At 40.9% G+C, this 23,631-nt stretch overlaps 1 protein-coding gene and 1 pseudogene across 16 annotated transcripts in view; both read right to left on the reverse strand.

Moving 5' to 3' along the window:
• SFI1 (SFI1 centrin binding protein) overlaps positions 1 to 23,631 on the reverse strand; it is a 104,987-nt gene that overhangs the window by 68,936 nt on the left and 12,420 nt on the right. For 14 of the 16 annotated variants that reach the window (XM_047696888.1, XM_047696885.1, XM_047696889.1 and 11 more), the window contains exons 3-5: positions 11,306 to 11,479; positions 9,122 to 9,193; positions 259 to 369 (exon numbers count right to left, since the gene is read on the reverse strand). In XM_047696888.1, the coding sequence (XP_047552844.1) occupies positions 259 to 369; positions 9,122 to 9,193; positions 11,306 to 11,479 (357 nt within the window). Of the gene's footprint in view, positions 1 to 258; positions 370 to 9,121; positions 9,194 to 11,305; positions 11,480 to 19,971; positions 20,066 to 23,631 lie in introns of those variants that run through there. The other 2 variants (XM_047696896.1, XM_047696891.1) reach the window with 2 other exon arrangements.
• On the reverse strand, positions 10,297 to 10,705 carry LOC125081944 (60S ribosomal protein L32-like; annotated as a pseudogene).

Raw genomic sequence — 23,631 nt, forward strand, 5'->3', positions numbered from 1 at the left:
GCTGAGTGTCCAACTCTTGACTTTGACTCAGGTCATGGGATCGGGTCCTATGTCAGGCTCCCTGCTCAATGGGGAATCTGCTTGAGATTCTCTCCCTCTCTCTCTCTGCTCACACTTTTTCTCTCTCTCAAATAAATAAGTGAATCTTTGGAAAACGAACACCAAAAATCTCTCACCTTTTGACCAGAAACATGCTAACAATTAACTACTTAATAATGTGTATCAATAAAATTCAAGTAATATAACATGAAACCTGACCTGTAGTGACAGTCTGCTCGAACACAGAGTTTCCACTCTCGCTGGAAAACCCACCACTCTTCTTTCCATTCTTCAAAGGTCTTCCGAAGTATTCTTTGCTCATAGTAAAACCTTCAGCAATAAACGAAAATCAGAGATCCATGATTATGATATTTATTTCCAAATTAGTTTCATATTGCCTTTACTATCTCATAGAAAAGTGTGGCTCATTATTTGACAACACCAGAATAGAATAAAAACACATTTTTTAGATCAAAATCTTTGAACTATTTAAATCAGAAAGAAAACTAAAAAATGTTATACTACAGATCTTACCAATTAGAGAGGTTAAGGTAAAATAAAAATCTGACTTTCCAAGTTTCCAAGTTAAGAATTATTCTCCAGTTTTTGTTTTCCTTCATCAAACTAAAAAATATTTTTTATTAGTAAAAAGCTGTAGCTACACTTCCCATTTACATATACAGGAGATTAAAAATTATAAGCAAATGCCTAATGGTATTCCTAGTACTTACAGGAACACAGCATATTAGTTTAACTGAAATTTAGCCAGAGGAGTTATAAAAACAGCCAAAGAGAGGCAGAGGAAATAAAGGGGCAAAAGTCGATTAGAAAGAAAGTAAGAGCAACGGCACACTGCGTTGATGCTAACAGGCACTGTGAGGTGACTGAGAACTCAAGAACTCTGTGCCTGTCGGTCACTCTGAATTTCTATTCACGGTTCTGCAGAACTGTGTCCTTTAACTAACATGTCCTTCCTCCTCGCCACTCATGGCTTCTTCTAGCTAGCAAAAACAGGGAAATTCACTTCACTATTGTTCGTGATAAAAATTAAAAAAAAAAAAAGAAAATTATAAGAAATGCCCCTCAAAAAGGGATAGGTTAAATTCAATCAATGCCATCTAGTCATTTTTTAATGAAGTAGAGCTAAGTACAACTGAAATGGAGAGATGTTCCAGGAAAGGTGTGAGGTGAAAAGATAAAGCTACCTCATAAAGTATGTATGACACCATTTTTAAAAATTAATTTTTTTACTTCCAGTACCCGTATGTTGGAATTAATACATACTAAATTTACATATATCTACATATAAATATGTATGTACACATATTTGCATACATACATAAAAACATCTATGTGTACATGCATGCATTGTGTGTACATATATAAATGATTATATTATACATATTAAAAGCCTGAAAAGGTTTCCAATATACCCAACTATTACCAGTGGTTATCTCTCAGGGAGAGATTGATTACAGGAGACCGCTGCTTCCTATTACACATGTCTATATCTAAAAATTTTTTAAACAACAACTCTGTTCATGATACAGAAAAAAAAATTTTTTTTAAAGATTTTATTTATTTATTTGTTAGAGAGAGAGAGAGCATGTGCACGAGCACAGGCAGACAGAGTGGTAGGTAGAGGCAGAGGGAGAAGCAGGCTCCCCGCCAAGCAAGGAGCCCGATGTGGGACTCGATCCCAGGATGCTGGGATCATGACCTGAGCCGAAGGCAGCCGCTTAACCAACTGAGCCACCCAGGCATCGGTGATTTAGAAAAATTTTAATGGGAATGAACCACTTCCATTTGTATATGTACTTCCTTCTACCAACTACTACTGTCCACCTACCTCCTTCCTTCCCCAAACCCTACTAAAATAACAGCCCATATATTTTGAGGGGTAAGCCCACGAAGACAGAGAATAGGAGCAACGATGATAGACAAGAGATGTCAACAAATTTTACATGATAGAGAGCAGGCAGGCGAGGGGCAACTGAATCAACAGATCAGAGAAAGCAGAGGAATCGAGGCGCACCCAGCTGGTGGCACAGACAGAAAAGCAGGGAACATGAGGCATCAGGAACAGGGGAGCCCAGCTGGAGATGGAAACATTGGATGGTAGACAGGCATAATCAATTAGGCCCCAGGTCCTGTTATTTACCCAAGCAGAGACTCAGGTTTCTCTCTGGAGAGGCTGAACAGAGCACCACTGGACTGCAGAATACCAGGCAGAGCTCTGGAGAGGGTCTTCAACGGAGTCTACATACACAACAGTGAGACCCCCATTCCCTCTCCTCTGCCTAGAGCCAAACTTATAACTACCACCAACCGCCGCCAAGCTACTCAACCCTAGAAGGAGTTTGGAGGATTCCTCTCCTCTGGGGAAAATTGATCAATTTAAGGGAAAGGCTTTTATTATTATTATTTTTTTAAGATTTCATTTCTTTATTTGAGCGAGAGAGAAAGCGAATGCACACAAGCAGGGGGAGCAGCGGAGGGAGACAGAAAAGGCTCACCGCAGAGCAGGGCTTGATCCCAGGACCCTGGGATCATGAACTGAGTCAAAGGCAGACACTTAACCGACTGAGCCCCCACAAGTGCTCCCAGGGAAAAGGCTTTTAGATACTGACAGCTGGAGGTTCCCCCGTGAAACTGTCTTGTCTCTGCCTCAAAAACCTAAAGTGAAGCCTTCAATTTACAAGTCCCTGTGCATACACAGAAAAGCCTCCAAAATTAATATTTTAGTGCTTAACTCTTAAATATGAACAGACAACAAAAGGGTCTTTTGACATTTAGGGAAAGGCTCCCATATGAGACAGTGACCAAAAGAACAGAGAAAAGGGGGCGCAGGAGAAACAGACAATATAAGCAAAATCTTAAAAATAAATTGCTACATTAACCTAAAAAAATTAAGAACCTTCAGGGTGCTATGTTTTTAAAAATATTCAGAGAACAAAATGAGATGCAGGAAATTTAAAACAGGACAACAGAAATTTAAAAAAAAAAATCCACAGATGGGTGCAACAAAAAGGTGATTGGCCTTATACACCAAGTAAGGACTACGGTTTTATGCTCTCTCAGCCTCTAGGGAAGCCACCTGCCACATGAGCACAGGAGAGACAGGACTTGATCTACTCAGAATACCTGTCGTGAAGAGACTGACTGGAGCAGGGCTGGAAGCAGGAGACCAGTGCGGTCACCGGGGTCATTCAGGGGAGACACAATGATAACTGGAGGTTCTGAAGAGAGGTGGAGTTTGAACACATTTTGAAAACTGAGTCACCACAATTACGGCACTGGCATTGCAGATTGGGGTGTGAGAGAGTAAGAGAGGTCAGAGGTGACTCCCAGGCTTCTGACCTGAGTTTCTGGAAAGATGGGAGTTTCCATTAACAGGAGAAAACTTGGGATAGATGTTTGTGGGGATGATCTAGATTTTGGATTTGAACATACTAAATTGTGACATCTACTAGACACAATGGATTGTTACGTATGTAGCAGTTTGGACAAGGGGGAGGTCTGGGTGGGGTGTATATATTTGGGAATCATCCTGAGAGCTGATAAGACTGTCACGGTTGTGAGGTTCCACAGAAGCAGTGCAAAGATGATGTAATGACCTAAACAAAAACGGTTCTGGTGGAGGGCCAGTCTAAAGCCTAGTAGGATGGATTTGAGAGAGACTACAAATCCATACTCTGTGTTGGAGACAGAGTAAGGCCAGGGGAGTTGAGGTAAAGGGGAGCAAAGAGACGAGGTGCTAGATGCAGGAGGACATATGGTCAAAGAGATTTTTTTTTCAGGTTGAGAGAAATAAGGGTATATGCTGGTGCAAATGACCCAGTAAATGGCAAAAAACTGATGCAGAAAAGAGAAAAAAACTGCTTGGGTAATGGCCTTGAGTAGGCACAAAGAAAACGGTGAAAAGCCAAGGATTTTGCCACAGATGAGAGCAAGGACAATTCACCTGCCTAACGGTAGGGAAAGCAGCTTGCACAGTGAAAGATGTTGACGGTGGGTGGATATGGTGGAGGGAGCTTAGGCTGTTCTCCTCTGTGTCTTTTCTTTCTTTCTTAATTTTATTTATTTATTTTGAGAGAAAAAGTGAGTGAGACAGAAAGCACATGAGCAGTGGGAGAGGGAGAGGGAGAAGCAGACTCCCTGCTGAGCAGGGAGCCTGATGCAGAGCTCAATCCCAGGATCCTGGGATCATGACCTAAGCCGAAGGCAGAGGCTTAACCCACTGAGCCACCCAGGTGCCCCTCTTCTGTTGTTTCTATCAAGAAAGTAGGAAGCAAGGCCATTAGCTAAAAAATCTTAGGAAGAAAGCTTGATGAATTAAATACTATAGAAGGACATGACTGTTTTACCTACTTCTCAAGTTAGTCAAAAAAACTGTTCAGGGGGCACCTGGGTGGCTCAGTGGGTTAAAGCCTCTGCCTTCTGCTCAGGTCATGATCCTGGGTGCTGGGATCGAGCCCCTCATTGGGCTCTCTGCTCAGTGGGGAGCCTGCTTCCCTTCCCCTCTCTCTGCCTGCCTCTCTGCCTACTTCTGATCTTTCTCTCTCTGTCAAATAAATAAATAAAATCTTAAAAAAACAACAACACAAAACTGTTCAGATCTTCTCTTCAGGAAAGTAAGTGACTACCTCACATTTAAGAGTACCTTATATATGGACATATACTGTATTATTTTTGGTCATTTTGGTTCAGTTTATTAATGATAAAACAACGCCAGTTAGTAAAAGTTAAAACAATCTCCAAGAACATAAAGGCATTATTCTGCATTTTTCCGGTATGAATTAATTCTCCTCTAATATTCTTAAAAGTGAGGAAAAACATGAAAAACGAAGAAAACAAACAAAAAAAAGCAAAAATCAATATGTCCAATCTTCCCCAAAGTAACAAACAACTCACTTGATTTAAAAAGAGATTACAGGGGCGCCTGGGTGGCTCAGTGGGTTAAGCCGCTGCCTTCGGCTCGGGTCATGATCTCAGGGTCCTGGGATCGAGTCCCACATCGGGCTCTCTGCTCAGCAAGAAGCCTGCTTCCCTCTCTCTCTCTCTCTGCCTGCCTCTCCGTCTACTTGTGATCTCTCTCTGTCAAATAAATAAATAAAATCTTTAAAAAAATAAAAAATATAAAAAATAAAAAGAGATTACAAAATGAAAAAAATAATAATAAAAAAATAAAAAGAGATTAGAACTTAAAGAAAAAAAAAACAAAAACATCCGACCCTAAATTTCTAAGTCAACACAGTATCAGAATTCTAATTCTGGTGGATGTTAGAGAACAAGCAGTATTCTTACTCTCTCATTCTACAATCTGAGAAGCTAAGGCCCAGAGCCATAACTTTCCCCAGGTCAAATAATTAGCTAGGGCCTGGACTAGGCCCCAGACTCAGGTCTCCCAAATTCCAGTCCAGTATCATTCCTCCAGACCCTGCTACCACTCATGAGCAAAGAAAATAAAGATTGTAATAGGATGATTTTATTTTTTTAAAAGATTTTATTTTTTTATTTGACAGAGAGATCACAAGCAGGCAGAGAGGCAGGCAGAGAGAGAGGGAATCAGGCTCCCTGCTGAGCAGAGAACCCGATTGGGGACCCGATCCCAGGACCTGGGATCAAGACCTGAGCCGAAGGCAGAGGCTTTAACCCACTGAGCCACCCAAGCACCCTAACAGGATGATTTTAAAGCAGTATAACAGACATCAGTCACCGGCTAACACAACACCCACTATCAAGCCTCTGCCTCCTCACGGGCATCTGGTGCAGAAGCTGGAAAGTTTTCTTTCCCAGCCTCCTCTGTAGCACAAGGCAGTCAGTAACATAGCTCAGACAATGAGGCAGAAGCAGAGGGGTACTTGGGGGACTCAGTGTAAAGCCTCTGCCTTCATTCAGCTCAGGTCATGATCCCAGGGTCCTGGAATTGAGCCCCACGTCGGGCTCCCTGCTGAGCAGGGAGCCTGCTTCCCTTCCTCTCACTCTGCCTGCCTCTCTGCCTACTTGCGATCTCTGTCTATCAAATAAATAAATAAAATCTTTAAAAAAAAAAAAAAAAGCAGAATGCAACTGAAGGCTTCCAGGAAAGTTTTATTTTCCTGAGTAAAAGAGAGATCTGACGCTACCCTTCCCTACTCCTTCCTGTGTAAAACAGAACAGTCATTTTGCAACAATGTAGTGTCACCTCTGAGGAAAAAGGGCCAATACGTTAAAAATGGTGAACTCGAAAGGTACTAAGAGCCTGAGTCTCCGATGGGCTCCCTGAGCAGCTAAATGAACACCAACCTCCAGACTGCTTACAAGAAAAAGCAAATCCCAATTTGTTAAAGACACTGTCAGACTTTCTCTTACTTAGAGTTGAATGCATTTCTTTTCTTTTCTTTTTTAAGATTTTATTTATTTATTTGACAGACAGAGATTACAAGTAGGCGGGGGCGGGGGGAGCAGGCTCCCTGCCGATGGAGAGCCTGATACAGGGCCCAATCCCAGGACCCTGAGATCACGACCGGAGCCAAAGAGGCTTAACCCACTGAGCCACCCAGGCACCCCTGAATGCATTTCTAATATAATCAGCATTTCCCAAGTACTAGGACTATAAATGGGCATTACTTAAACAAACATTTCTAGTTAAGTAGGGTCAAATAATAAGTTAAATAAAAGTGAAGAGGAAAAGAACTTGGGGAAGATAGTGGAGGGGACAACAGAGGTTTCCAGTCTCTAATTCCCCATAAAACACAAACAGCAACCATGTAGCAAAACCAAAAATTCACGTACCAATTACAACAAAACCATGGGACAAGTTATCCCATAAAATCAAAATGCAAGCAGATGAAGACAAACATCCATAGTCAAAAGACCTGCATGGTTTTAACATTTCTACAGGAGAAGAAGGAACAAGGAGGTTGGCATCTAAGGAACCTGAGAATGGGGGGGGGGACCCAAAACAGCCATTAAGTGGTCACTACAAATTGCAAAGGCTCCATCTGAGCCCCGCAGCTGAACCTGAGAGGAGTTTTCTCCACTCCACTGCCAGGGCTCATGTAGACAGAACTGAAACAGTTGGAGCAGTCCTGCTCCTAGTCTCAGAACCAACATGCCAGGCTCCCTTTTAGGCCAGAGCTTCAGAATGAGGAAAACCTGTTGGAAGTAGAATAGAAATTGAGCAGGAGATATATGAGAGATGAAGAAAAAGAGGATCAGACCAAGTGTTTTAGGGGAACAGAACCAGGATATCCCATAGAGCAAGCTGCCATATTTTTCAATACTACAAATGAGACAGAAGTGGGAGCTCTGTGAAATAGGAAAGTTAACTGATCTTGCCTCATTCTAAAAAGTCCAGAAAGATCAATTCCACATAAAAAGGAGCAACAAAATATGAGGTCAAATCCTCCACAAAGTTATTTTATGGGAAAGCAAAAGGAGAATAACATGCTTATAGACTAAGAAAATATGCCAGAAAGCTGTGTCCACAAAACAAAGCAAAAATACAAAACCCTGTCAGCTATTATCTCAGAATGAACTAAAGGACTTTAAGAAAATAAATCCATACCTAGGCATATCATATTAAAACTCCGAAAAATAAGATAATGAATCTTCAAAACAGCAATAGTTAGACTAACAACTTACAAATGGAAGCCATAAGACAATGAACTATCTTCAAAATGCTGGGGAAGAAACTGGCAACCTAGATTTCTCTATGCAGTGAAATATCCCTCAAAAACGAAAGTGAAATAAAAACATTTTTAGACAAAATCTGAGAGAATTCATCACAAGCAGATCTATTCTGAAGCAAATGATCAGGCTGTTCCAATGACATAAGCAAAATAATCACAGATGGAAAACTGGAGACACAGGGGAAAAAAACAGGAAGGATAAATATGTGAATAAATCTAAGTGAATATTAGCTGTATAAAACAAGAAAAAAATAATGTTTTACAGATTTTCAAATATAAACAGAATTAAAATACCTTATAGAAACGGCATATAAGTCAGGAGGGGGGACAGACAGAGTTAAAGGTTGCTTTAAGGACCTTGCCTTGTTTGGGAAGAGGGCAAAAGGGCCTATTAACATTAGACACTGATAAATTAAACATATATATTTTATGCTTTAGGACAGTCACTAAAAGAAGAATAAAAGTTTGGGTGGGGTAATAAATAAAATATTCAACTGAATTAAAAACAACAACAACAACTTTATTTGAAGGTACTGAAAAGCTACCAAGCAAGTGAAAAAGGACAGGGCCAAGGTCCAGGAGAAGAAGGAAAAGCAGAGGAGAACTCTGCCTAACCTGTGAGGTTGGGACTGGTAAAGACACACACAGGAGATGGGAAGAACATGGCTCCCCACCGGGTATATGCAAAGATTTCAGAGGACACCCACAGGCCAAATTTGTTTAAGAGACTTGGATGATGTTCCAGATTAGGAAAGCCACAACATCAGAAAAATGAAACAAGAAAAGTTGTAATAAGGGAAGAGTAGAGGGGTTAAGAGCCCACAACATTTCTGTTTTTAAAAAAATGCTTACATCTCAATGGCTGTAAATTTTTCCTCTGCAATATATCCTACACTGGCCCCTTGTCTCCAAACCCACCGGCTCCTCCATGGGTCCCTGACCCTGGTGGCCCCCACTGCAATCCGCTCTTCGCTCTTTGTGCTGCAGCTGAAGCTCTTTTAACCAAACCCGCAGCAGGGGGGAGTGCCCCATACAAAGTGAAGTGGGGGGCACAGGGACTTTCTATACTAAAATTTCACTCCCCTTGCCAATGCCAACTTTTCCCCCTAGGTTCTGTCCTAGATCAAGTCAATGTGGTCAGTCCGTGAAAGAGATTATTTACTTCTGGGCAAATCCTTTTTTTCAGAGAGGGTCTTAGCTACCCTGGTTTACTTAGGATTCCTTCATACACTCATTGGGTCAAACGAGGGCGTGTTAGGTTACTATTATATCATATGCCTGCTAGAGGCTGGGGGAGAGGTAAGGAGAATGTAACACATGCCATAACAAAGGTTACGTATGGACTTACTACAAAACAAAAACCTAGAATAAACTCAGAGGAATTTGGTTTTCTGAGCTAATACTACCTGGCTTTAGAGGGAAATACTCTTCCAAAAGTCATTCGAATCCACAAATATAAGAACTTTCTGGTCACGCATCTGAAAGAAGGAAAGAAAGGATATATACATACACATTTTAAAATTCCATTTGACTTATTTCATCAATTTTCTGGAAAGCAGAGGGAAATTAATGTCCCACGGGGAGATACGCTAGCATGAGTCAAAAGGTGAATCACAGCTATTCTTGCATCAAATAGAGCATAGGATGGACAGATTTATAAAGCCAAGATCAGATTGTTTTATTATTTTTATTTTTATAAGTCATCTCTACCCTCATTGTGGGGCTCTAACTCACAACCTTGAGATCAAGAGTCATATGCTTTACCAACTGAGCCAGCCAGGCGACCCCCAAGCCGATTATTTTTGAAAAATACTTTCAATATAAAGTCTTTTGTCAATGAAGACTTCAGAGTCGAGGAAAAGGAAGCAAGTACATGAAAATGCTTTTATTCACGTTATTCTTACTGTCTAAAACACCTAGCAAATGCCCACTTACCTATCAAGGCTCACCTTCAATGCCTGCTCCTAAGTGAAGCCTTCCCGGACCTTCCCCAATCCAAACACGGTGAGTAGCCTTGTACCCTCAACACCCTGATTCAACCCTTAGTATAATATAATGTTATGACACCAAATCACAGTAATCGGCTCACAGGGGACCTGTTGTTCCCTCTGCACTCTAAGTAAGCCCTTGAGAATGGCGACCAAGTCTTATAGTATCTCAAGTACCTAGGACAGCGCCTGATACACATGCAAAAAAGGTGGCTTGTCTTGGCCAGTTAGTCTCCAGGTTCAGCTTGGAACACTCTTCTTCTTCCTACTCGTTATGTGGCTTATTCATACATTATCCTTTAAGGCTCATCTTAAACCCCACTTCCTCCAGGAAGTTCCTCTGGCTACACTAGTGGGGCTGTTCTACCCACATGGGCCTGCAGCACCACATCCTCTCGTCTTCTAGTATTTATCCTGCTTTCTTGGTGGGACTCAACAGTCAGTCAAGCCTACATGATTTTAAGCCTTCGGGAGGTCATGGACTATGAATGTTTATTCACCTTATATGCTCACCATCTAGCACAACACCTGGCCAAGTAGGCACCTGATAAATTTTTTTGGTAGTTTTATGGTTTTATTAACACAAATATGCACATAAGCTATCTATTCATTTTCTTCATTGTGCAGCTTGGTATTGGGATCGGTGGCTCTGATGGCCAGCTGGGCTGCTCTTTCCACAGTGGCTTTGTGCTTCTTAGAGAAGACACTGTGAGTAATCTCTACACAGTAAGATTTGTTGCACATCGCAGAGCTTCAGCCTCCCTGACACTGTGGGCTAGGAACTTCCGGAAACCAATGGGCAGCATGTGCTTGGTATTCCTGTTGTTCCTGTAACATATGCTGGGCATCAAGATCTGGCCCTTGAATCTTCTGTGCACCCTACTGTCAATGCCTCTGGGTTTCTTCCAGTTGTGCTTAATTTTGACATATCTGGTGCCGGATAAATTTCTTGGTCCTCTTTGTAACAATCTTGGGCTTCACCAGAGGTCAGAGAAAGGCCATGATGCTGAATAGGAGATGCCTGCCACGTCCTCAAGAAGAAAAAGCTTGATAAATTTTGGTTGAGGGCACCTGAGTGGCTCAGTTGGTTAAGTGTCTGCCTTTGGCTCAGGTTATGATCCCAGAGTCCTGGAATCGAGCCCCGAATTGGGCTCCCTGCTCAGTGAGGAGTCTGCTTCTCCCTCTCCCTCCATCCCTTCCCCCTTGCTCCTGCTTTCTTGCTCTTTCTCTCTCTCCCCCTCAAATAAATAAAAATCTTTTAAAAAATTTTTTGCTGAATGAATAAATGCCTTTGATAGACCTAATCAAGAGGAGTGGAAAATGATGATTTTTCTTAGACTATGTTTAGACTTTTTCTGGAAGACTCTTTATAGCTTACACATTGTGGGAACAACTAGAGAATGGGAATGAAAACACAGAATGACAGACTTTAAGTCTGTAGATTCCTAAATATCCTTTTCTTCTTAACATTCTGCCACAAAGAATAAGCGTCAAAGTCTCCGACTAATTGAGATAGGAGAATAAGAATTATCCCCTCATTTTAACCAAGAAGAGTGAACAGTGGAAAAGCCACTGCAGGCAGGTGACAACGTGCAAGCTCACCTGATACGCAATTCTCGTAACCGGTTCCTTCGGGTCCAACCATGTGAGGCAGGATACTGAACTGGATGAGTGGCACAAGGTTTCTCACTCCGGATCCCAGAGAAGGCAGAAGACTTCTGGTTGGCCAGTACCTTTGGAGGGTAAGTTTTCTTAACTGCACCATCCTTAAGAGACCTTAAATTTGAGGAGCAATGGGGAAAGGAGAGAATCAAATTATCTCTGCATAATCAAATTATCTCTGCAAGGAGAGAATCAAATTATCTCTGCATTCCCTTTTGATGCACAAGGGAAATTAAATAGATAAGCAAAATGAGACTGGCTGAGAGTAACTATGCTTCAAGAACAATAAGTAGCCCAATCTCTGACAAAAATACCTCCCATTCACAATGGTCAGCCAAACATCCCCAAGGCTACCCCCTAGATTCAGTGATGATTAGATAGAAGGACTCACAGAACTCAGCATATAATTGCCCTCACAGCTATGATTTTCACAGCAAGAGGGCACAAAGCAAAATCAGTAAAGAGAAAAGGGGGAGGGGACAAAGACTGCCAGAAATCAGGTGCATGCTTCCAAGAGTCCTCTCCCAGTGGCCACATAGAATACCCTTAATTCATCATCAAGACTGCATGGTACTGGCACAAAAACAGATATGTATATCAATGGAACAGAATAGAAAGCCCAGAAATAGATCAACTCTATGGTCAACTAATCTTTGACAAAGCAGGAAAGAATGTCCAATGGAAAAAAGACAGCCTCTTCAACAAATGGTGTTAGGAAAATTGGACAGCCACATGCAGAAAAATAAAATTGGACCATTTCCTTACACTACACATGAAAACAGACTCAAATGGATGAAGGACCTCAATGTGAGAAAGGAATCCATCAAAATCCTTGAGGAGAACACAGGCAGCAACCTCTTCCACCTCAGCCGCAACAACTTCTTCCTAGGAACATCGTCAAAGGCAAGGGAAGCAAGGGCAAAAATGAACTATTGGGACTTCATCAAGATCAAAAGCTTTTGCACAGTAAAGCAAACAGTTAACAAAACCAAAAGACAACTGACAGAATGGGAGAAGATATTTGCAAAGGGCATATCAGATAAAGGGCTAGTATCCAAAATCTATAAAGAGCTTAGCAAACTCAACACCCAAAGAACAAATAATCCAATCAAGAAATGGGCAGAGAACATGAACAGACATTTCTGCAAAGAAGACATCCACATGGCCAACAGTCACATGAAAAAGTGCTCCACATCACTCGGCATCAGGGAAATACAAATCAAAACCACAATGAGATACCACCTCACACCAGTCAGAATGGCTAAAATTAACAAGTCAGGAAATGACAGATGCTGGCAAGAATGTGGAGAAAGGGGAACCCTCCTGCACTGTTGGTGGGAATGCAAGCTGGTGCAACCACTCTGGAAAACAGCATGGAGGTTCCTCAAAAAGTTGAAAATAGAGCTACCTTACGACCCAGCAATTGCACTACTGGGTATTTACCCTAAAGATACAAATGTAGTGATCCGAAGGGGCACGTGCACCCGAATGTTTATAGCAGCAATGTCCACAATAGCCAAACTATGGAAAGAACCTATATGTCCATCAACAGATGAATGGATAAAGAAGATGTGGTATATATACACAATGGAATACTATGCAGCCATCAAAAGAAATGAAATCTTACCATTTGCAACAACATGGATGGAACTAGAGGGCATTATGCTTAGCGAAATAAGTCAATCAGAGAAAGACAATTATCATATGATCTCCCTGATATGAGGAAGTTGAGGGGCAACTTGGGGGACTTGGGGGTAGGAAAAGAATAAATGAAACAAGATGGGATCAGGAAGGAGACAAACCATAAGAGACTCTTAATGTCACAAAACAAACTGAGGGGGGTTGGGGGTAGGGGGATAGGGAGAGGGTGGTGGGGTTATGGACAACGGGGAGGGTATGTGCTATGGTGAGTGCTGTGAAGTGTGTAAACCTGGTGATTCACAGACCTGTACCCCTGGGGCTAATAATACATTATATGTTAATAAAAAAATAAAAAAATTTTTAAAACAGGAAAAAAAAAATAAAATGCAGGAACAAACGTTAAAAAAAAAAAAAGAATACCCTTAATTCCCCCAGCACTGAATTATGTGAACACATGTAAAATGTCATCTACCAGGGAAGTTTATCAGAGACTCAGTCGCCAAAGTTCTTATGGGGGCTGGTCCTATTGGCACCCTCTTCCTATCACATACCAAAATTCTAGATTCCTATTAAGAAAGCTGGTGCTCAATAGCATGGAGGACAAGGGGAGATGGAGAGGAGAAGGGAGTTGAGGGAAATTGGAAGGGGAGGTGAACCATGAGAGACTATGGACTCTGAAAAACGATCTGAGAATTTTGAAGGGGTGGGGGGTGGGAGGTTGGGGGCACCAGGTGGTGGGTATTGTAGAGGGCACGGATTGCATGGAGCACTGGGTGTGGTGCAAAAATAATGAATACTGTTATGCTGAAAAAAATAAAAAAAAATTATAAAAAAAAAAATAAAAAAAAAAAAAAGCTGGTGCTCAGTATAAACTACATTGTTAGCACAGTTAACTACCCTTATCAGTCAGGGAATGGTGAGAATCATCCTGAAATCTAAGTCTCTAGACACCAGTCAAGGACCAACCTTGTAAGCAGGACTTTCTAAGAATAGCAGTCTCAGGCCTGCAATGTTCATTCTTTTTCACATGAATGGAAAACATAGCAGAGAAGAGCAAAAAGGAAAGTGAGTTTTTTAAAAACACTAATAAAGCTGACAAATAGTCAATGAAACTGATCAAGAATCTCTTCTTAAAAAGAAGGCCAAAAACCAATATTAGGGGGGAAAAGGAAACACATCATTAGAAATGCAAAGAGATATTGTAAATAACTCGATAAAAATAAATTTGAAGATATAGATAAAATGGATAAGTAGCTAGAAAAACAAAACTTACCAAAAACTGCACAAGAAGTATAAAATGTGAACAGTCCAATAACCATTAGCAAAAATAAACAATAGTAAAAACCTTCTTGCAATGAAATATCCAGGCCTTGATGGTCCTCCTGTCAAGTTCCACCAAAATGATAGGAAAAATTCATGCCAATCTCACATAAACTATCAAAGGAATTCTTTTTCTATTCTGTTCTATTCTATTTGAGAGAAAGAGACACAGAGAGAACAGGGGAGGAGCAGAGGGAGGGAGAGAGAACCTCAAGGACGCTCTGCACACAGCACTCAGCATGGAGCCTGACATGGGACTTAATCTCACAACCCTGAGATCATGACCTGAGCCAAAAATCAAGAGTCAGACACTCAAACAACTAAGGCACTCCCCTGAGACTGCTTTTTTAAAAAAGAACACTACCCACCCAAATCTGTTTAAAACCACATGGCTTTAGGAGACTAGCCATAACCTTAATCAAAACCTAACCAGGAAATTTTAAGAAAGAAAAATTTATATCTCACTAATGAATACAGATGTAAAAATCTAAACAAAATATTAGCTAACTCAAGTCAGCAACATAGAAAAAGTATAATACAATATAATGGAGGCTTAATTCCAGAAAGGGAAGGTTACCATTAGAAAAATCAGCCATAAAGACAAATAATCATTTCAATAGATGCAGAAAAGACAGTTGATTAAAAAATATTCAATATCCATTCATGACAAAAAGTCTTAAACTAGGAAGAGAAACCTTAATCTGATAAGGGCTATCTAAGAAAAACTTACGCAAATACCATACTGAATATAGAATATAAATATATTCATATGAATCAATATATGAATATGCAGGTACCAACTGAAACTCATAGCTTTCCCCTTTGAGATTATGAACAGGACATGTAAGACCACTTCTATACAATGTACTGAAGGTCCTGGCTGGCAGAGCAAAACAAAAAAGAGAAATTATAGTCCTAAAGATTGGCGAAGGGGGAATAAAGTGTCATTTTGCATATGACATGATTATGCATGTGGAAAATCCCAAAGAATCTACAGGTAAGTTATCAAAATTTGTAAGAATCGGGGCACCCGGGTGGCTCAGTGGGTTAAGCCCCTGCCTTCGGCTCAGGTCATGATCCCAGGTCCTGGGTTCGAGCCCCGCATCGGGCTTTCTGCTCAGCATGGAGCCTGCTTCCTCCTCTCTCTCTGCCTGCCTCTCTGCCTACTTGTGATTTCTCTCTGTCAAATAAATAAATACAATCTTAAAAAAAAAATTTGTAAGAATCTAGCAAAACTATTCTATACAAAAGCAGTATCAAAAATATATATACAGGACGCCTGGGTGGCTCAGTGGGTTAAAGCCTCTGCCTTTGGCTCAGGTCATGATCCCAGGGTCCTGGGATCGAGCCCCACATCGGACTCTCTGCTCAGCAGGGAGCCTGCTTCCCTTCCTCTCTCTGCCTGCCTCTCTGCCTACTTGTGATCTCTGTCTAATAAATTAATACAAATTTTATTTTATTTTTTATTTTTTTTTAAAGATTTTATTTATTTATTTGACAGAGAGAAATCACAAGTAGGCAGAGAGGCAGGCAGAGAGAGAGAGGAGGAAGCAGGCTTCCCGCTGAGCAGAAAGCCCGATGTGGGGCTCGAACCCAGGACCTGGGATCATGACCTGAGCCGAAGGCAGCGGCTTAACCCACTGAGCCACCCAGGTGCCCCTTAATACAAATTTTAAAAAATTAATATTTATATACAGTCGATTCTTATTATTCACAGATTATATTCTATAAAGTCACCTCAAATATTCCACATCATGGATTAGAAGAATCAATATTGTTAAAATATCCAAACTACCCAAAGCCATCTACAGATTCAATGTAACCCTTATGAAAATTCCAGTGGTATTTTTCACAGAAATAGAACAAATAATCCTAAAGTATGTGTAGAACCAAGACCCTGGAGAGCCAAAGCAATCTTGAGAAAAAACAAAGCTGGAGGCACCATTTTCCCTGATTTCAAACTATATTACAAAGCTATAGTTATCAAAACAGTATGGCATTGGCATAAAAAGATACACAAACCAATGAAACAGAATAGAGAGCCTAGAAATCAACTCAAGTTTGTAGTCAATTAAATTTATAATAAAGGAACCAAGAGTAATACACAGTGGGGAAAGGACAGTCTCTTCAATAAATGGTATTGAGAAAATTGGACAGCTACATGCAAAAGAATAACACTGGACCACTATCTTACATCATACACAAAAATTAACTCAAAAGAAATTAAAGACTTGAATGTAAGACCTGGAACCATAAAACTCCTAGAAGAAAACATAGATAGTAAGCTCCTTGACATTGGTCTCAGTGCTGATTTTTTTGGATTTGACACCAAAGCAAAGACAACAAAAGCAAAGATCAACACAGGGAACTAATACTAAAAAGCTTCTGCACAGTGAAGGAAACAATCAACAAAATGAAAAAGCCATCTACTGAATGAAAGAAAATATTTGCAAATCATTCTGATAAGGGGTTAATATCCAAACAATATAAAGAATTCTTACAACTTAATAACAAAAAAGCACAAATAATCCAATTTAAAAATGGGCAGAGAATCTGAATAGACATGTTTCCAAAGAAGACATACACAGGGTAAAAAGGTACGTACGTGAAGAGATGCTCACTATCCCTAATCATCAGAGAAATGCACATCAAAACCACAAGGAGATACCACCTCACACCTGTGAGAATGGCTATATCAAAAACACAAGCAATAACAACTGTTGGCAAGGATGTGGGGAAAAGAGAGCCCTTATACACTATTCATGGGAATGCAAACTGGTGTAGGCACCATGGAAAATAATAAGGAGGCTTCTCAAAAATTAAAAAGAGACCTACCATATGGTCCACACTTCTGGGGATTTACCTGAAGAAGAAAAAAAAATACTAACTCTAAAAGATATACACATGCCCATGTTCACTGCAGCATTATTTACAATAGCCAAGACAAACAACCTAAGTGTCCGCTGACAAGTGAATGGATAAAGAAAATGTGGTATATATATACAATAGCATATTCTTCAGCCATAAAAAGGAATGAAATCTTGCCATTTGCAACAACATGAATGACCTTGAGGGCACTGTGCTAAATGAAACAAGTCAGATAGAGAAAGACAAATATCATTATGTTCTCCCTTATATGTAGAAGTTTAAAACAGAACAAAATAACAAGCTTACAGGCACAGAGAACAGACTGGTGGTTGCCAAAGGCAGGGATGGGGGTGGGTGATCAAAATGGGTGAAGAAGTCAAATGCTACAAACTGCCAGTTATAAAAGAAGTAGGTCATGTGATGATATAGTTAATAATTGTACTGCATATTTAAAAGTTGCTAGGAAAGTAAATCTTAAAAGTTCACATCACAAGAAAAAAATTCTGTAACTATGTATGGTGAAAGATGTTAACTAGACTTATATGGTGAGCAGTTCCTGATACACACAAATACAGAATCATTATGCTGAACACCTGAAACTAACATAACATTGTACCTCAATTATGCCACAATAAAAACTTAAGAAAAAAAAAAAAAAGGGCCTAGCATTCCTTGTTTCATCTCAGCTGAGAATGTGCCTGTCAAGAAACTCAAATTTTAGGGCGCCTGGGTGGTTCAGTGGGTTAAGCCTCTGCCTTCGGCTCAGGTCATGATCTCAGGGTCCTGGGATCGAGGCCCACATCGGGCTCTCTGCTCAGCGGGGAGCCTGCTTTCTCCTCTCTCTCTCTATGCCTGCCTCTCTGCATACTTGTGATCTCTCTCTCTGTTTCAAATAAATAAATAAAATCTTTAAAAAAAAATTAAAAAAGAAACTCAAATTTTATAAGGCTCTACACATGTCTGAGAACGACCCTGAGAGCTGAGAGATCTGGGGGTTAAAATAAATTCTGGAAATTGGGGCAGAAATTATGTGAATTCACAAATTCAGAATCTACGAATGAGGATCATCTCTATATATTTCTATAGACTGACAATAAACAAAAAATAAAGCTATTTATATACCGTTTTCAAACCACAAACACCAAGCACAGGAGTAAATCTAACAAAAGTTCCAGGGGTACCTGAGCGGCTCCGTCGGTTAAGCGTCTGACTCTAGAATGGAGCCCTGTGTCGGCCTCCCTGCTCAATGGGAAGTCTGCTTGTCTACCTCTCCCTTTGCCCCTCCCCCTTCCCCTGCTCACTCTCTGTCTCTCTCAAATAAATAAATAAATCTTTTTTTTTTAAAGTTGTAAACATTTGGGTTGTCTGGCTAGCTCAGTCAGTAGAGCGTGCAACTCTTATCTTGGGATTGTGAATTCAAGCACCATGTTGGGTGAAGGGCTTACCTTCACCCAAAAAAAAAAAGTTCACAACTTTTTTTTTTTTTTTAAGATTTTATTTATTTATTCGACAGAGAGAGAGATCACAAGTAGGCAGAGAGGTAGGCAGAGGGAGAGGGGGCAGCAGGCTCCCCACCAAGCAGAGAGCATGACGCGGGGCTCAATCACAGGACCCCAAGACCATGACCCAAGCCAAAGGCAGAGGCCCAACCTATTGAGCCACCCAGGTGTCCCTGTAAACATTTTTATAGGGAAAATTTTAGGACTCACCAAAATTGTTATTTTTCCCAACCTGATCTATAGCTTCAAAGTAATCCCAATTAAAACCCCAACGGCTTTTGTTTAATCCCAATTAAAACCCAACAGCACACCCATACATGGCCAGTGAGAGCACAAGCTGGTACAACCAATTTAGAAAACCGTTACCTAGAAAAATTGAAGATTCTCTTCTCTTTTGGTCCTGCAACCTATTCCTAATTATATACCCAAAATAGTGGTTATCAAAGTGTGATTCCCAAAACAGCATCAGCATCAACTGAGAACTTACTAGAAATACAAATCATTGGGCGTGACCCCAGATCTACTGAATCAGAACTCTGATGGTGGAGTCCAGCAATCTGTGTTTACCAAACCCTCCAGGGCATTCTGCTGCAGGCTCAAACTTGAGAACCACTGTGTGCCAAACTATGCACATGAGAATGTCCATCACATTCAAAAACTGGAAACAACCCAAATGCTCAACAACAGAATTGATAAACTGTGTAATATTCTTAGAATGTATCACAGAGCAAGGAAAATGAGCAAACCACAACTATGGACTATCACGTGAAGAAATCTTAAAATATTGAGAGAAAGAATCAAGACATACATACAATATGATTCCGTTTATATAAAGGCAAAGAGGGAAAACTAAACTATATTGTTTTGGAACGCATACTTAACTGGTAAAAATATAAAGAAATTTGCAAAAGTGATTACTATTAAGGTAGGACACTGGTTTACTCTAGAGAAGAAGAAGTGGGTGTGATTAGGAAAGAATACAGAAAAAGGGATTTCTGAGGTGTTGACAATACACTATTTCTTTACGGTGTGATGGTTCCATGTTTGTTTCAAAATGATATAATAAACAGTATATTTTATGTACCTTTCTGAATCTAAACTGTGCTAACAGTTTAAATTTTTTTTTAAGCAAATACATTTTCTTCTCTAGGTCCCACATCTAAAGCCGTAAAGCAATTGGGGAAAATAAACCAGAGTTAGAGGCTACAGAGCTTCATTTTAAGCCATGGTTAATTTGCTTTGGAGGATATAATGAGGCAGGCCTGAAGGGTACTTTACAGATCACACTGGAAACACCGTCAGGGTGCTGATTCAGCTTTCAAGGATCCCTTTTCCATGGGATCAGCAGGGGCAGACCGCAGCAGCCATGCTGGAACTCCATGACCTTTCTCCAAATCCCTGATGGATTGGAGCAGGAGGAGAAATCTGACTCACGCTGGACCAACCAGATTCATCTACCCAGGACTGAATTTGGAGCTGAGACACAGACTGAACAGGAGTTGGGCTGAAGCACCAATATGGCACCACTCAGAAGGAAGGGTCCAAACAACTGCTAGATAGGTCCCTCCCACTATACCCTGGCTTCTACATTGCCCAAGGAATAGTAGGTTCCACAAAAAATTTCTGTGTTAGTATCATAGGTTGCAAGCAATAAGAATCCAACTCAAATTGGAATAATTCTTATATATTGTAATATAATAAAATATTAAAATTTTTTACATGCATAATAATATAATTCTTACATATTATAATAATTCTTAATTGGAATAATTCAATAAATTCTTATTGTAAGCAATAAGAATCCAATTCAAATTGGAATAAGAAAAAAAGAGTGTAACAACAGTAAGGGTCATTCAACAAAACTGACAACCCTTTAGCAAGTTACTAACAATAGGAATGAAAGAGAGGACATTACCACCAATTTTTCATAAATTGAAATAAAGTCTATTTTATTAGAAAAAAAATATAAAGGAATACTATGAACTCTCTGCCAACAAATTAAATAACTGAGATGAAATGAACGCATTCTCAGAAAAACACAAATTACTAAAATTGGCTCAAGAAGTAGAAACTCGGGGGGCTCCTGGGTGGCTCAGTGGGTTAAAGCCTCTGCCTTCGGCTTAGGTCATGATCCCAGGATCCTGGGATCGAGCCCCGAGTCGGGCTCTCTGCTCAGCAGGGAGCCTGCTTTCTCCTCTCTCTCTCTCTGCCTGCCTCTCTGCCTACTTGTGATCTCTGTCTGTCAAATAAATAAATAAAATCTTTAAAAAAAAAAAAGAAGTAGAAACTCGGAACAGACCTATAACAAGTGAAGAAATTGAGTTAGTAATTAAAATGTTTCCTACAAAGAAAAGCCCAGGTCCAGATGGCTTCACTGATGAATTCTATCAAATATTTTAAAGATTTTATTTATTTATTTATTTGTCAGAGAGAGAGAGAGAGAGAGCACACGCACAGGCAGGCAGGCAGAGGGGCAGCAGAGGCAGAGGGAGAAGCAGGCTCCCTGCTGAGCAAGGAGCCCGATGCGGGACTCAATCCCAGGACGCTGGGATCATGACCTGAGCCGAAGGCAGCCGCTTAACCAACTGAGCCACCCAGGTGTCCCTCTATCAAATATTTAAAAAATATATGATGACAATATTCTATAAATTCTTCCAGAAAAAAATGGTGGAAGGAACACTTCCAAATTCATTCTTTGAGCCAGTATTAGACCCTGATACCAAAGACAGACAAAAATACACACACAATGGGGCACATGGGTGGCTCAGTCGGTTGAGTGTCTGCCTTCAGCCTCAGGTCATGATCCTGGAGTCCCGGGATCAAGCCCCATGCCAGGCTCCAGCTCACCGGGGAGTCTTCTTCTTCCTCTCCCTCTGCTCCTCCCCACTGGTGTTCTCTCTCAAATAAATCTTAAAGAAAAAAATCACACACACACACACCAATAGCTAATAAACAGAACTGTTAGCACAAAATTCCTCAAACTATATTAGTAAACCAAATCCAACGTAAAAGAACCATACAAAAAACACCATGCACTAATTGGATTTATCCTAGGAATGCAAGGTGAGTTTAACATCTGAAAATCAATGTAATATACCCTATTCATAAAGGACAAAAACCATAAGATCATTTTGAGATGCGAAACACCATTTGACAAAATCCAACACTGGTCATGATAAAAATTCCCAAGATTCCCAAAGAAAACTGATGATATACTAAAAACAGGATAATCTGAGGATGGCATATTTACAAAGGTGTGGGTATAGAGGAACCACAAGGGAAAGTGCAGGAACCTGAAGCTAGTAGAGGCTAAGCTGGTGCCACCTCTAGGCCCAAAGGGATAGAAAAGGAAATAACTACCAGAACAAAGAAGGAGAGTCAGAGTCTGTTGCCTTATGAGGTGCTCTGTGAGCTTCAGTGAAGGGATACAGCCAACCCAAAATATCTTCCAAGGAGGGAGCCAAGGGAATAAATACTCTGGCCTCATTCTTCTCCCTCCCTCATACCTCCTGCTGAGCTCCTCTTTGGCTAATTTCTTACACTGAGTGGAGATTAGATATCCAGCACAAAGAGGTAATTCCCTAGCTCTTGCACTCTGGAAGAATTCTGCAGTAGATATTTAAGAACTAGAACTGGTGTCTCAGCATTGTTAGATCTTCCTGCTTCTCTCAATGTGCTGACCTGCTTACCAGCACAAGGTTCTGTTGCTTCTGCTTGGTGGATGCTATAACAGCTTCCCCAGCAACCTCAGCAATAGAGAGCAACCCTCTCTTTAAATGGCTGTCTCAGCTTTCGGGGAGGGGTGGGGAGACAAACAAACAAACAAACAAACCCTGATTAGCCTCTGCTAATGCCAGTCATGTGCCCACACCTGAACCAATCACCATGCCCAGGGCAGTGGGACACTCATGACTGGCCAGCTACAAGCCATATACCCACCTCTGTGAGTCTGAGGTCTGTTAGTAAACTGCACTCTTTCTTCTAAATTCCTTCCTTCTGTCAAGGCTAGCTAGAATTGGATTCTGCTATTTGGAATCAAAAGAACTTTCATCTAGGCTGAAAGTAACCATGGTCAAAAGCAGGAGAAAGATCCAACATCCAGTCAGCCTTTGGTGTTAGAACTTCCAACCTCAGGATGTCCCAAACACCAAAAAAGGAATCTTTGGAGAAATCAAAACAACTGGGGAAACGGAGGGCTCACAGCTGCTCCACCATGCACCACAAACCGCAATTCCCAGTGCTTCTTTCCTGGCGCCACACTGGCATACCCACAACCTATGAGATGCTCAAGGAGGAACATAAGGTGGCTGTACTCTGGGAGTCCTAGAGATTAGCTCCCATGGCAACCACCATGATCAACACCCACAGCAAGATGTCATTGCCCAACCACACTACCCAGTCCGTCTTCAACAGAATCTTCATGAACTTGTGCTTCCTGGGCTTCATGGTATGCACCTACTCCATGAAGTCTAATGACCAGATGGTGGGTGATGTGACCAGGACCCAGGCCTATGCCTCCACCACCAAGTGCCTGAACTTCTAGGCCATGGTCTTCGGCCCCCTTCTGATCATTATGTTCATCAGTATTTCCTTTTTAAAGATTTTATGTAGGGATGCCTGAGTGGCTCAGTCAGTTAGGCGTGTGCCTTAGGCTCAGGTCATCCATGACCCCAGGGTTCTGGGATCGAGTCCCATATCCAGCTCCCTGCTCAGCGGGGAACCTGCTTCTCCCTCTGCCTGCTGCTCCCCCTATTTATGTACTCTCTCTCTCTCTCTCTGACAAATAAAATCTTTTAAAAAATAAAAAATAAAGATTTTATTTATTTATGACAGAGAGTGAGTGAGCATGAGCAGGAGGTAGGGGCAGAGTGAGAAGCAGACTCCCCACTAAGAAGGGAGCCCGACAGTCATCATTAATTTTGCCACTGGCTCACTTAT

The sequence above is a fragment of the Lutra lutra genome, chromosome 12 (genome assembly GCF_902655055.1).
Source record: "Lutra lutra chromosome 12, mLutLut1.2, whole genome shotgun sequence".
Lineage (NCBI taxonomy): Eukaryota > Metazoa > Chordata > Mammalia > Carnivora > Mustelidae > Lutra > Lutra lutra.